The sequence below is a fragment of the Heloderma suspectum genome, chromosome 14, assembly GCF_057233095.1.
Source record: "Heloderma suspectum isolate Gila_16-S chromosome 14, 16-S_ref, whole genome shotgun sequence".
NCBI lineage: Eukaryota > Metazoa > Chordata > Lepidosauria > Squamata > Helodermatidae > Heloderma > Heloderma suspectum.
In genome coordinates, this window is record NC_139471.1 from 9,056,888 (window position 1) to 9,071,791 (window position 14,904).

General features: G+C 48.7%; 1 protein-coding gene across 5 annotated transcripts in view; it reads right to left on the reverse strand.

The window, feature by feature from the left end:
• The window catches only part of MVB12B (multivesicular body subunit 12B), a 117,030-nt gene that overhangs the window by 97,014 nt on the left and 5,112 nt on the right, over nucleotides 1–14,904 (reverse strand). For all 5 annotated transcript variants that reach the window (XM_084821336.1, XM_084821335.1, XM_084821339.1 and 2 more), the window contains exon 2: nucleotides 6,587–6,709. In XM_084821336.1, coding sequence (XP_084677462.1) covers nucleotides 6,587–6,697 — 111 coding nt within the window. In that variant the 5' untranslated portion in view covers nucleotides 6,698–6,709. The remainder of the gene's footprint in view (nucleotides 1–6,586; nucleotides 6,710–14,904) is intronic.

Below are 14,904 nucleotides of genomic sequence, written 5' to 3' on the forward strand. Positions count from 1 at the left end.
AGCAGGGTTCCACCCTCATCCTGCCTCTGAAGAACATAGGAAGAACCTTGCTGGATCAGACCAAGCGTCCATCCAGCCCAGCATTCTGTTTGCACAGTGGCCAACCAGCTGTCAACGAGAGACCCACAAGCAGGACATGAGTGCAACAGCATCCTACCGCCATATTCCCCAGCAACTGGTGCACACAGGCTCACTGCCTCTGGTACTGGAGGTAGCATACAGCCATCAGGACTAGTAGCTATGATAGCCTTGTCCTCCTGGAATTTATCTAACCCCCTTTTAAAGCCTTCCAAATTGGTGGCCAGCACGACATGTTGTGGTAGCGAATGCCATGTGCTGTGCAAAGAAGTCCCTCCTTTTATCTGCCCTGAATCTCCCACCAATCAGCTTCATGGGATGACCCCACTGGCTTCTAGTGTTGTGGGAGAGGGAGAAAAATGTCTCCCTATCCACGTTCTCCATATTGTGCATAATTTTGCACACCTCTATCATATCTCCAGTGGACTTGAGCACGCTCCGGGAGAGAGCGCAGGACAGGAAGGCCTGGCGTGCTATGGTCCATGGGGTCACGAAGAGTCGGACACAACTGAACGACTGAACAACAACAACAAATCATATCTCCCCTTGCCCTCCTTTTTTTCCAAGCTAAACCATCCCAGCTGTTGCAACCTTCCCTCGTAGGGAGAGATGCTTTAGCCTCTTTATCATTTTAGTTGCCCTTTTCTGCACTTTTCCAGCTTCAATTGCCTTTACTTCCCTCATTGCCTTCCTGTAAGCATGTAAGCCCTCAATCAGGCCAACAGGTTGTCCTTCCCTCCTTGCAGCATCTGGGGCACATCTGGTGAATCTCAAGCATCCTTTTGGTGGTGGAGCAACTCCAGGATCACACCTTGTAAACCCCTCCAGCGGGGAATGCCCGCTCCGGAGAGGGACCATATTGCATAGAGTGAAGCTTAAGCTCCTTTATATCGGACGAGCCAAGGCAACAATCGGGTGTTCAGTTTTCTCAGATCAATCGCCATCACACTCGTGAGTGTGCATGAGAGCACCCTGGTACCCTCCAGATGTGTTGGCCCTCAGCTCCCATCAGACCCAGCCAGCATGGCCCACGGTCAAGAATGCTGGGAGGTGTTCTCCAAAACATCTGCAGGGCACCACGTTGAGGGAGTCTGCTGTAAAGCAGGGGTGGACAACTTGATGTGAGTTGTGGCGCCCCAGATGTTTTGCCCTACAAGTTGCCCACCCCCGACGTAGCTCCTCAGGCAAGCATCCAGCCACAACCCTCTACGGAAGCTCACACACGAGTTATGAAGGCAAAGGTGATCCCTTGTTGCTTTGTTCTCTGAAGCATACTGCCTTGAACATGGAGGTTCCATTTAACTGTCATGGCAAGCAGACGTATCCTCCGGGAATCTAATTCAGCCCAATTTGCACACTGGGACACCCCATATGTCAGGGGACCCCAACACAGCGTCCCTGGATGCCATGGCACCTGTGGGACCTCCAGCGGTGCCCACAAAGCTTCCCCCCCGCTGCCTTCTTCACAAGAATTGCTTGGAGAAAAACCTTGGAAAATGTTCGGGCAATCTTCTTTCTCTCCGTCTCTAGCTGCTAGTCTTGCTCTTTTTCTCCCCTCTCCACCTCTGCATTGCTGTTTCCCCTTCCCTCCCACCCTCTAGCCTCGGTATTCCTCCCTCCTCTTCAGCTTATTGTTTTTCCTCCTTCTAGCTGCTAGCCTTGCTCTTTCTCTCCCCACTACCCCATTGCCTTGCTATTTCCGCCTCCCTTCCAGCCTCTACCCCTCACTATTTCTCTCCCCCACCCCTCTTTAGCTCAATTTTGACTTGCCAGGCCCCCATGGCATTATGGATATGACTAGCCACATCCTCCGAGGGAGCCATTTTGTGGTAGTGCCCACAGCAGTTTCTCCAATGCCCAAATATTGCCTATGGGTTCAAAAAGGATAGGGACCCTTGCCATAGGTGTGTTTGTTTTTAAAGGGTTTTAAATTTTTGAATGCTTTATATTATGTTTTACCATGCAGTGAACTGCCCAGGGAGTTTTAGATAATGGGCAGTATAGAAACGCAGTAATGAATGAATGAGGTTGCCTATTCCTAGACTGGAGAAACATGAACTAGCATAGGTTGATGGTATGATTCACATGTGTGGTGCTGTGGACCGTCCCCACCCCACACACCTCTTTCTTTCAAAATACTGCTTCCAATCCCAGCAGGGAATGGATCACATTCCTAAGCACCAGCCCTGGGTAAGTCTAAATACATTTCTCCAATTCCCAGGAACAGACATCAGAATGATTGCATCCAAGAAGGTTCCCAGCCCTTTCTCCCAAGTTCAGTGCTAAATGCACCCGACAGGAAACAGCGCTCCCCACCCTCTTCTCCCACCAAATAGCATAAAATTGAAAAACAGAAAATTCTCCCAAATTCTGTGCGTGAAGAAACTGGCGTCCTCAGCCTACATGATCTATGTGAATTGTGTAAGCCTGAATATCATTTGTGTTATTTGTTCCACATTTGATAATCACAGAAAGGGGGAAAGAACTGAAGTGCAAGGCCCTTGCCCTGCACAGGACACCCTTTCCACTGGCTCTTGAGATTTCACCAAACATTATCCATGCAATCTGAAGGGGTTTGTTGCAACCATAAGGACTAGCAACTCAGGTCAATGTTGCTTTGGAAAGAAATTGTGCTAAAATTCCCAAGATGCTTTTTGGGCTTCCACCAGATTGTGGAATGCATACAGCATACAAAAAAGGACACTAAATATTTAGCTTCCATTAACAGAACCAAACAAATTAAAACAGAAATCCCAGCAGGGCCATCATTAATTAAAAGGTACCAGCCTGAATACACCCCCGAGCCACCTGCATCATCTCCACCCCATGATATACTTATCATCTCTTGCAGGTTTCTGAGGAATGTGGGTGAGGGAAAAGAGCTGTATTTCAATTTTTCCGGATTATCGTTGTTATGGCTGAACCTGAGCAGTCTGGAAAGTTTGATCACATCTTTTCTGCAACGAGAAGACATTCTCCCAAATCAGAACCAAAAGCCAGCTGAGCTCTGCGGGGACTTCACACTCTAGTTCAACAACAGTTCATCAACATCTGCGTTTCCCCAGCCAACGAAGGATCAGGTTCCTCCATCTGTTTCTAGCTGCATACCAGCCGGCCGGTTTCCGATTCCCTGTTCTCAAGACGAGGCTCCCTTCCCAAATCCAGGTCTGGAGAGCAGGAACGTGGCAACACAGGAAGCTGCCTTATACTCAGTCAGACCCTGGGTCCATCTAGTCCAGTATGGTCAACACCGACTGACAGAGGCTCTCCAGGGTTTCAGGCGGGAGCTTTTCCAGCCCTACCTGGATATGCTGGGGATTGAACCTGGGACTTTCTGCATGCAAAGCAGGGGCTCTGCCACTGAGCCACAAGAGCGTCCTGATAATGAGACAGGTCAGTAGTCAGCTTAGCCCTGGAGCGTCTACTTTCAACTAGCGACGAGTCTCCCCTTCTACTACCCGTGAACCTTTTAATGCAGGAGTGAGCAACGGCTGGCGGTCAATTCCCCCCTAACCTGGAACCCATCACACTCCCCAGCTGAAATTGCTGCCACCAGGCTGAATCTGCCACCAAAAGTCAGTGGCGAGGCAGCAACAAGAAAGCCACATTTTTCCTTCAAAACAAAATCACACTCCCCCAGACTGACCTTCCTTCCTTCCTTCCTTCCTTCCTTCCTTCCTTCCTTCCTTCCATTTCTATACTGCCCAATAGCCAAAGCTCTGTGGGTGGTTTACAAAGGTTAAACCCCTAAAAATACAATATCATGATGTAATATAAAGCCATTTCCATCCAAAAATATAAAACAGTTTTGCACAATCGACAACAAAAACCCGTTAAAAACCTTTGCATCTGCTGTCAAAACCTAAGAGCAGAGGAAAGTCTTTAACCTGGCACCGGAAAGCGGACAATGATGGCGCCAAGCGGACCTCCCTGGAAAGAGCCCTCCTCAATTGGGGGGCCACCACCAAGAAGACCTTGTTTTAAGGCACCTTGTTTCAAAGGGAAAATGCAGCTTTTGCTCTGTCTCACTGCCGGATTTCAGCAGCAAATTCAGTGGCAGAGTGGCGGGGGGGTGCAAAAATGTGACTCATGTCTCCACCCCTGTTTTAACGGGAGGTGCTGGAGATGGAACCCGGGTTGTTCTGCACATAAAGCATATCCTCCGCCGCTGAGTTAGGGCCCCTTGGCAATAATGAAGCTGTCTAATACGGAGGCAAACCACGGGTCTGCCTACGCCAGTATTGGCTGCTCTGATTGGCAATGGCTGGGCCAGCATCTCAAGGAGCCTTTTCCCCAGCCCTGATGCCAGAGACGATTTTAAGCTGGAGATGCTGAGCAAAGCTTAAACCCCACTACTCAGCGATGGGCCCTCCGTAAGAATTGTATGACTACAGTGACTAGCAGCACCCAGCGGTGAAGGGGTCAATTTTGAAGTGCAGGAGCTTGTAACGACAGTACAGCGGTATGTATGTGGTGCAAACACGCACAGCAAAAGGCAGCTGCATGGCACGCCACTGGGAGCAAGTGGCGCTGAATGTGCTGGTGTGTCCTTCGGACTGCTGAGGTGCAACTTGTACAACACAAGGAGCTTTAACGACAGGTCGCCCGCCAGCTGAAATGCAACCTTCGTTTTTTCACTAGGAATGCAGACGAACTTGCAAAGAAGCGTTCCCGTTTAAATGGCCAGCACGGAGAAGGAACATGGAAGAAAACGAAATAAGCATCCTGTCTCCCCAGAGAGCCAGTGTGGTGCAGTGGCAAGAGTGTTGGACTAGGAGCTGGGAGATCCGGGTTCTAGTCCCCACTCGGCCATGGAAGCTCACTGGGTGACTTGGGCCAGTCACACACTCTCAGCCCAACCCACCTCGCAGGGCTGTTGTTGTGAGGATAAAATGGAGAGGAGGAGGAGAATGTAAGCCGCCTTGGGTTCCTTGCTAGAGGAAAAAAGGCGGGTAAAATGCAATCAATCAATCAATCATTCTCCGCTAGATTATTTTTCTCATTCTCCGACGCCCTCTATGCCAGGGCTGTAGAACCCAATGGAGGCTGGTGGCTCCGATGTCAGTGGGGCGGTGAATCTGCTCTGGGTTTCTGTCAGGACCAGTCAGAACTCTAACGGAGTGTCAAACCTTGGACAGCTCCTTTAGAGTTCTGACCGGTTCTGACTGAAACCCGGAGTGGATTCACCATCCCACCGACATTGGAGTCACCGGCCTCCACTGGTAGCACCTCAGGCCTGGGGGCTGAATACAAAAGCCGAATCCCACCTTTGTTGGCCCCTCAGACGGACACACCCCTGTCCCCCCAGCCCTGCCCCCTTTCCACCAACCACTGATTGTTTGGCACTGTTTCAGCTGAATCCCGCCTTTGTCGGCCCCTCAGACAGACACGCCCCTTTCCCCCAGCCCTGCCCCCTTTCCACCGACCACTGATTGTCTGGCCCTGTTTCAACTTGTGCATAGTTTTCCCCTCATTCTACGAGGTCGAAACGCCTCTCCGAACGCTTAGGTACTGGCAGTCAGGGCTTTAAGCTACAATACGCCGGCATTTTTGGTATTCCGGCTCTGCCCCTTTTGGCTGCACTCCTGCCCATCCCTGGAATGCAGCCGCCAAAAGCGACTCCAAAACTGAACTCTGCCCTCAGGCTGAAAAAGGTTCAACACCCCTGCTCTGTGCCGACATCACAAATAACGAGAAAACTCAAAAGGCTCGTCATCACCTCATTCACTCGTTGCAGCACGGGCCGTGGGAGGCTGCCTGGGCACTGTGAAAACTGCCGCAGGTTGCCGAGGTCACCGCCCCTCCCCCAATTCCCTCCCATACACAACAACACTGCTAGGTAGGAGAGTAAGGAGAAACATCCGCTGCTATTTCCTAGTGTGATCCAGCCCCTAGCAGGCTGCCAAACAGACAATTGGCAGGCTACTGGGAGCTTGAGAACATGGGGAAAGAAGGCAGTGGAAAGAGTTATCTCCATACACCCTCATTCCAAGATGGCGCCGGGGGGGGAGAGTTCAGGGCGTGGTAGAGGGCACCCACAGCAGGCTGTACAAAAGTGGTCTCCGGGGGCTTCATACGGCCCACAGATTCCCCACCCATTTTACAGTTTCTAGTCCTTAAGGTAGCTTGAAAACATTTGAGCAGCACTTGGTAAAATCTCAGAAGACAGAGAACAAATCTTCAGGATGATATGAGGGAACATGTACGAGACATGTAAATAGAGCTGCAGGTTACGGCAGCGGCTGCAGACAATTCACCACGAGGATCAGTTTCTGCGTGGTGAGGGCGTAATGTGCAGAGTTCTGTGCACTAAATTATCTATCTATCTATCTATCTATCTATCTATCTATCTATCTATCTATCTATCTCCATGCCCATGCAGTCCAAATTCTGTGCCAGGAAATTAAAAACCAAAACCAAAAACACTTTGAACTCTGCAACCAATATAAATTATGCAACTTAAAGTGCTGCGTAAAAAGGAGGGAAGAGAGATGACTTCTGTACTTACAACGTCGTAATTTGTCGGCGCCCGGTTCCGGGAGGCAATGAGCCCAACTCCGGTGATCGGGTCCATCGGTGCATCTGGCAAAGCGTCGGCAAGGTCTCTAACCTCAGGCATTGTGGACTGATCCTGAAACAGTGAAGAGGATTGAAGAAGAACAGCAAGGTCAGTGGGCAAGGAGCCAACGGGCGGATCACTGCAGAGCACGAGTCTACCAGAACAAACACTCAGTCTGGGCACTCCCTACCCCTTTGCTGGCGATAAGACTGACTTGCATTGACTTGCTTTTCTGATAGGCTCACAATTTTTTCCCAGATAAGGGCGATCACTTCAGAAATATTTCACCCAGGCAGGTCTCCGTCCAAAAGATCCAAGGGTGGGAACCTGCTTTTCAAAAAGGAAGCTGCAGCCTGTGTAGATCCAAGCTGGAAAAACAAGCAAACTCAGTTTTGATCGTTTTTAAAAAGCTTCTAGTCCTTAAGGTTGCTAAGGGGGAAAAAATGTGAAAGAACAACTGTGTTTGAAAGGCGGGTTTACACACTCATCGTTGTCACTCGACAAGTTGCACATGGGAATGAAATCACAGATTCTAATCTGGGTGTGTGTGGAATCATTTCCCCCAAGGCACAAAAATCCAGGCACCTGCTGTCACCCCCTAATCTTGGCATCCAACACGTTCAATAGAAAGCAGATTTCTCCTCCTCCCGTGTGTGGTGCCTGGCTGCCGCCACCTCCTCCTAATTCCTTGATCTCTAATCTCAACAAAGAACCATTGCCCGGAGGAAGGGCTCCAAAGTCAGACTATGATCCCCTGGGCTGCTGAAGGTGGCAAGAAGCTGTTTTTTCCACCTCCTATATGTGCCACTGTGTGGTACCTGGCTGCCACCACCTCTTCTTACTTGCTTAGTCCCTAAACTTTCCCTGGAAGAATGGCTCTCATTCAGAGGCCATGTTCCCCAGAGAGGTTCAGCCCTGGCACTTCCTGGAAGAGAATGGGCAGATAGACTACAACACAGCAGCAAGAACAGGATCTCCTCTCTCCCAGGCACACACAGCTCTCCGTGTCTCCCTCCTTCCCAGTTACCTCTTGGAAAATCTGACTGGCTCCTATGTTGTGCAAAATATATGCAGCGGTTTGTTGTGGATATATATTGCAAACCACTGTATCATATGATGAGCGGGAGAGAGTTACTGAAATCACCCTTCATCACCGCTTCGATATGATGTCGAGGACACTTCCAAAATCAGTTCCTTGCACCGCTCGACAAACGTAGCAGGGAAGGTTCCACCCAGCTGGGTGACATCAAGATCACACCTGCCCACCCCCCCTCCAGAACTCACATCCCAACGAGAGAGACCAAGCCCAACAGGCTGCATGTCCCCAAGCAGAGTGGAATGGTTTGGACACACCTGGACCCCTGTTTTTAGAAGCAGCTGGATAGGGGAACCACCATTTTAATTTCCCACAGCGGAGCACCACTCGGAGGCATTGTGAGTTATTTCAGTGGTGGCTTTTTCGAAGTGGCTGGATATGGGAACCACCATTTAAATATCTCACAATGCCTCCAAGTGATGCTCCACTGTGGGAAATTAAACTGGGATGTTCTTGGGTGGGGGTGAACCTGATGTCACCCCATTGGGCGGCACCTTGCTGCGAAGTTTGTCGCGCAGTACAAGGAACCGATTTTGAAAGTGTTCTTGACGTTATATCGAAGCGGCAATGGAAGGTGCTTTCAGTAACTATCTCCTGCTCATTGTACGATGCAGTGGTTTGCAGTATATATCTACGCCAAACCGCTGCATATATTTTGCACAACGTTGGAGTCAGACAGATTGCCCAGCACCAATCCAATCCACCACTGCCCACCGCTATTGCTGCTGCCAGGACCCAACGAGGCAGGCAGGTGCCCAGTAGGTGGACAGAAGTCCAACTCCAGATGTTTTGGACTTCAACTCCCAGCATTCTTGACCACCAGCTATGTTGACAGGGGCTTCTGGGAGCTGAAGTCCAACACACCTTAAGGTCTGCCTTCTGCTCACCCCAGCACTCAAGTACACTTAGTTCAGGACATCCTGAAACCTGAAGCCTGCCCGGCACGATCCAACTTTGTATGTATCCACAGCCCGCAAAGAACCTATCAACTTGAAAGCAATTCAGTGTTATTCTAGCCCCCGATATTTTCAGGCAGAGTTTAATTTCAACAAGGCCTCCACATCTAAACACAACCAACAGAGGCACCTGCTTCTAAAGATGCCAAGCAACAAAAACAGAATGCTTCTGAGCACCTACAGAGTGTTTCCCTTTACTGTGTCATCCATTAGCCATCACACATCTCGGGGAAAATGAAGGTTTGAGGGAAAGGGACAGATGGGAGCAAGCTAAGCCCAGGGACCTTTCATTTTACAAATTAGACATGGTTTCATTATTTTTTATATATATGCAACATTGGGCCAGCTGCCATCTTTCAGAACAAGGGCCCAATTTCCCAAGTGACCAAGCGGGGGTCAGGAGTTCCTGGGTGTACTTTGGCACAAAGAAGGACTTATCCGTCACCCCTCTCCGCTAGAAGCTGCCAAAAATAATCTATCTTTGGATTCTGGAAGGAAGAAAACGAGCGCAAAAGCTTTTGTCAGCTCCGAAGCACAAAAGCTTTCTTGTGGGTGTGTGACTCAGAGCGAGCAGCAGGGGGCGGGCAGGAAACCCAGATCAATTCGGACTTTGTTGCTGGACGCACAAAGGCCTGCTTTATAAATGGAGCTGATGAAGGGGTGAGAAAAAGACTGAAAAGGAGAAAGACAGGCCCTTCCGTAGAGGGCAAATCACACACTTGCTCAGGGGTGATGGGGGAGCAATGAATAAGCTCCCCCCACACACATACACACACACTCCTGGCACACTGAACATCATGTTGCTTCAAACTCTCAAGACAGATTTATAGACAATCCATTTTCTCCTCCATAAGGTACCTTTGGGAGTCAACTTGCAGTGGATACACACAAGCGTCTAATTAATTCTGATAAAGAATGAGAGTCTAGCACGCTAAGTAGCAATCTGCCCCTCTCTGCCTACACTGCGCCTTTTCTATCCCTTCTCCCCACCACGACCACCACCAATTATTTGGTTTCCTATTCCTGAAACCAGGGCTGGGCAGACTTTAGGCTTGCAGGATCTATTTTGTTTTTGACTAGAACCCTGACCTCCATCATCTAGAGCATGGGTGCAGAAGGTTAGACCTGGAGGCCAAATCCGGCTCTCCCAAGATTCCCCAGATGGCCATGCCCTTTTCCCCCAGCCACGCCCCTTTCCCCCAAACCACCAATATTACGGTGCTTTTCCAGGTTCTGTGCAGCCCCCCCCCCCCCGAACATCGTGTAAAAATTATATAACACCAGTTTTAAAGGAATTGCACTGGCTGCCAAAATGCTCCTGATTGCAATTCAAGGTTTTAGTGATGACATTTAAAGCCCTAACCGGCTTGGGACTTCGATATTTGAGGGAACGCCTCTCTCTACATATATATGCCTGCCCAAGGACTGAGATCTGTTGCAGGGACCCTACTCTGCATCTCACAAGTGAGAGACATACATTACGGAGGGACGTGGGAGAGGGCCTTCTGTGCTGTGACACCCTGGTTGTGGAATACCCTCCTGCTGGAGGCCCAATTGGCTCAGACATTGGTTTCATTTTGGCTCCAAGTAGAAACATGGCTTTTTACCAAAGCCTTTGATTGATAAATGTATTCTCTAAAGTAGCACCCTGTTTTAACTATTTTATTGTTTTAGATTTTAATTGTCCATGGTTTAATATGTTTTTAGCTGTTTAAATTATTGTTTTATACTGTTTACATTGATTTTATCTGTATGCCACCCTGAGATCTTAATGATATAGGGTGGGATACAAATGGTTTAAATAAAGAAATAAATGTTTAGACAGAAAACAAAGTCCTACAATTCCCAGCATGCCCCAGTGAGGGGCATGCTGGGAACTGTAGGAGTTTTTTCTATCTAAACATGCATAGGATTATGCTCCATGGGTGCAACTGCATTCGTGTTTACACAGAAAAAAGTCCCACAACACCAGGAAAATGGTCAGGTGGTAGCTGATGGGAGAGAACTCTCTCTGTTCCAGACTGCTGCCCTCCAGATTTTTTGGACTTCAACTCCCATAATCCCTGATCACTGGCCTTGCTGGCTTGGGCTGCTGGGAGTCCAAAACATCTGGAAGGCACCAGGTTGCCCACCCCCACTCAAGAGAGACCCTGCCAGAGAGAGTAGACCAGACTGGGCTAAACAAATGGCTTGACCTGGTATCAAGGTCAGCTCCCTGTTGTGGTCACCCTCATCCTTCAGTGTGCTTACCTAGCAGAAGCAGTGGACTTCAACAGCACAGGAGAGCTAGGTCTAGCTGCCATTTTAACTTCCCACAGTGCCATGGAGCGATGCTGTAGGAAATTAAAATGATGGCGAGACCCAGCCACCCAATACTGCATGGAGCCCCAGGCCAGACAGGAATATTTTTGGAAGGGTTGGGGGAATCCAGAGCACATGTCAGCAGCGAGCCTTTCTGAGGCACAGGGGACCTGGACAACTGCCCAAGGATGCCAACCCTTCATGGTACAAGGCAGCTCCCTGTGCTTCGAAAATACTTGACGATTATTCAACAATATTAGACCAATCAATTGACCACAACAACCTTTTTGACCAAACGTCCAACCTTAACTGTTGCTGATCGTCTTATGGAAGAACACCAGATAACCTCCTGAGAGTTAGCCCACAGGGCAGTATCCCACGTTAGTCCTACTGAGAGTAGACCTACTGAAATGAATGGGACAAGTTAGTCATGACCAACTCAAGTCCCATTCATTTCAATGGGTCTACCCTAAGTAGGAGTAACATTGGATGCTACCCACAATACCCTGGGACGCCCTCTGATAAACCAGGGGTTGACAACATGTGCCTAATTTCTGAAGGTCTCTGCAAGCAATCTGTTCAGTCCACTGACAAGAGCAGTTTGTCCTTCCCCTGGCAGCCTGCTGGGCAGGAAGGAAGAGGGAGAGAAGGGTATGACTCCACCCAGTTTTGGCTCAGGTCCCGCCCACCAGCAGCTTCGGCCCCCTATAGAAAAGAAAGAGTCCCCACCGCTGTGATAAACACTAGTCTATGATGCTGGATGTGCACCATCTCTGCAATGGCTCATCTACATACTCTGGTCAACACTGGATGCAACAGCCAAGTGGTGACCATGTGGGCAAGAACCAGCTGTAAAAGGAATGGCTTAAGAGCGTGGGGGGGGGGGTAAATGAAAACCCAGTCTCCCAGAATCCCTCCAGGTTTGGAAAAAGCCCCCTAAATGCGGAGAGATCCATTTCTTATGACACAGTGCATTTCTACCGATCCAAACAAGCGCTTTGGCTGGATTACTAACTGCCTATTTAAGGGTCTTATTTTTCATCCTGCAGGAAGAGTCCAATCAGACCTAAAGGGAGACAGGATATGGCTCAGGAAATTTAGGTAAATATTGTTGTGAACTTTGCACAGACCATAGAATTTGCAAGCGGAGGAAACAGCTGACTGGGTTCAAGCCATCTCGCCTAATCCCACCCAGTGCAGTGTTTTGTTTCTGTTACCATCTTTTGCACTCGCTGTTGGATTTTGCTTCCGCAACACAAGCTCAGTCTGAGTTCACGTATTTATTTATTTATTTTTTTAAAGCAGATTACTCACATATTTCTGCAAAGTATCTGGTAACAAGAATGGACCTCTTCAAGCCATAACCCCGGGTGTTATAACTGCAGCTACCCAGCTACAATCGCCATGGTGGCTGTGAGAGGCTGAGTGACCTCTCCTCTGAGTTCCACTGCCAACAAAGCACCAGTTTACACAAAGCACACATGGGTTCAAGAATTACTACAAAACTGAGGGTTGGATCCAGACTTAGTTATGCTTAGAGGAGAGCCATTGGAATGAAAGGGGCTTAAGTTAGTCATGCCTAGCTTGTCCCACAATTTCAATGGGTCTACTCCAGAAGTGGGGAACTTCTTTCAGCCTGAGGGCCAAATTCAGTTCTGGAAAAGCTCTCAGGGGCTGCATTCCAACAGTGGGTGGGGCCAAAGGCAAAAGGGGTGGGTCAAAAATACCAGCATGTTTGAGCTTAAAGCTAAGCCTTAGGAGAGGTATTTCAACCTCTTAGAATGCAAGGAAATGCAAAAAAAAAAAAAAAAAAGCTGAGAAGCCACCAAATGATTGGTGGAAAGAGGGTGGAGCCAGGAGAAGGGGACGAGGCCTGGGCAGCCAAATTTGTTCCCTGGGCCTCAGGTTTTACACCCCTGGTCTACTCTAAAAGTACTCTAAGTGAAATTCCCAAGGCATGGTCTGAAGGCACATAAGGCAGCCATCTTGCTGAAGCTAAGCCAGTCTGGGTCTGGTCAGTGCTTGGAGGGGGGACCACCCAGGAACCACACGTAGCCACCTGGAGTTCAACAATGGAAGAAAGGTGGGACAGAAATGCAATAACTAAATAAATAATTCTAAATAAAGGAGGAAGCTGCCCCAGACAATACAACTTTTCCCCTTTGCCATTAAACAACTTGCTTGCTACCTCTTCGTCAACATGAATGGGCCAGCAATTCAGACATTTAACCCAAGAAATTACATCACATGGCGGCTCCTCGCACAGGCCACAATTTGGCATTGACGAACCAGGCAAAGAGGCAAACTAGACAACCACAGACCATGTATATCCGAGCCATTCTGGAGCCTGCTGTAGACTACATAATAGTGTATGTATAATCAAATGAACTTTTTAAAACTGAAATTTAATTTTCTAAATATCTATTCAATCGCACGTGTGTGTATAATCTTTTAATTAAAATAAACATAATAGAAATAAATTGACATCAAATGTTCTTAAATACCTCTATTGTTGTCTGTTAACCTAACACAAATGTATTTTATTTATTTATTATTAGATTTATTAGCCGCTCATCTGGCCAGCTACCCGGCCACGCTAGGCAGTGTACAATACAAATAACAACACTAAATACAACAAATTTACGTGATCAACTGAACAAAACAACATTTCTCCAAAAAAAGAGAAAAAAGGTTAAATACTGAAAATCCAAGATAACAACCACTAGTTAGTTTGGGTCTGCCCAACCCACCCTAAATTCCACCCCAGGGAAGATTCATGTAGCAACAGGGGAGGAAATGCAGTTTCAGGGCCTTCAAACACTTTCTTGCTGCTGTGTGTGTGTGTGTGTGTGTGTGTGCGGGGGGGGGGTCACCTTGCGCACACACACACACACACTCTAACTCAACCCTCCCCAGCCTAGGTCCTTCCAAACGCCTTCAACTCCAAGCATCCCCAGCCAGCATGGCCAATGGTTAGGGATTATGGGGGTTGTAGTCCAAAACATCTTCCCTGGAGAAGATGCTGATGCTAGGGAAAGCGGAAGGCAAAAGGAAGAGGGGCCGACCAAGGGCAAGATGGATGGATGATATTCTGGAGGTGACGGACTCGACCTTGGGGGAGCTGGGGGTGGCGACGGCTGACAGGAAGCTCTGGCGTGGGCTGGTCCAGGAAGTCACGAAGAGTCGGAAGCAACTGACCGAATAAACAACAACAACAAGAAGTCCAAAACATCTCCGGGGCATCAGGTTGGGGAACGCCAGTCCAACCAAATTGTCACAGCCTGAACTTTTTCTATCCCATTGCCGCTGAAGTCCATCTTTCCACAGAGATCTGCCCAGCCACTGTGATCATCATCAGCTGGTGATGCAGGTGCCCATCTGACAACAACCAGGAAGAGGAATGTTTCCATGATGGAGCCTGCTCTCTGGAATGCCTTCCCCCCAGACATAAAACGTGGGCCAACTCTTTTCAGTTCAGGAGATGCTAAAAATGTTTTCCTTTGTCTAGTTCCCCTCTACTCAGCACTGGTTAGGCCTCATTGGGAGTACTGTGTCCAGTTCTGGGCACCACATTTTAAGAAGGATGCAGACAAGCTGGAGAGGGTTCAGAGGAGGGCAACAAAGATGATTGGGGGACTGGAAACAAAGCCCTACGAGGAGAGACTGAAAGAACTGGGCATGTTTAGCCCTGAGAATAGAAGACCGAGGGGAGATAGGATAGCGCTTTTCAAGGACTTGAAAGGCTGTCACAGAGAGGATGGCCAGGATCTCTTCTTGATCATCCCAGAATGCAGGACACGGAATCATGGGCTCAAGTGACAGGAAGCCAGATTCCGGCTGAACAACAGGAAAAACTTCCTGACTGTTAGAGCAATATGACAATGGAGGTGGTGGGCTCTCCCACACTGGAGGCA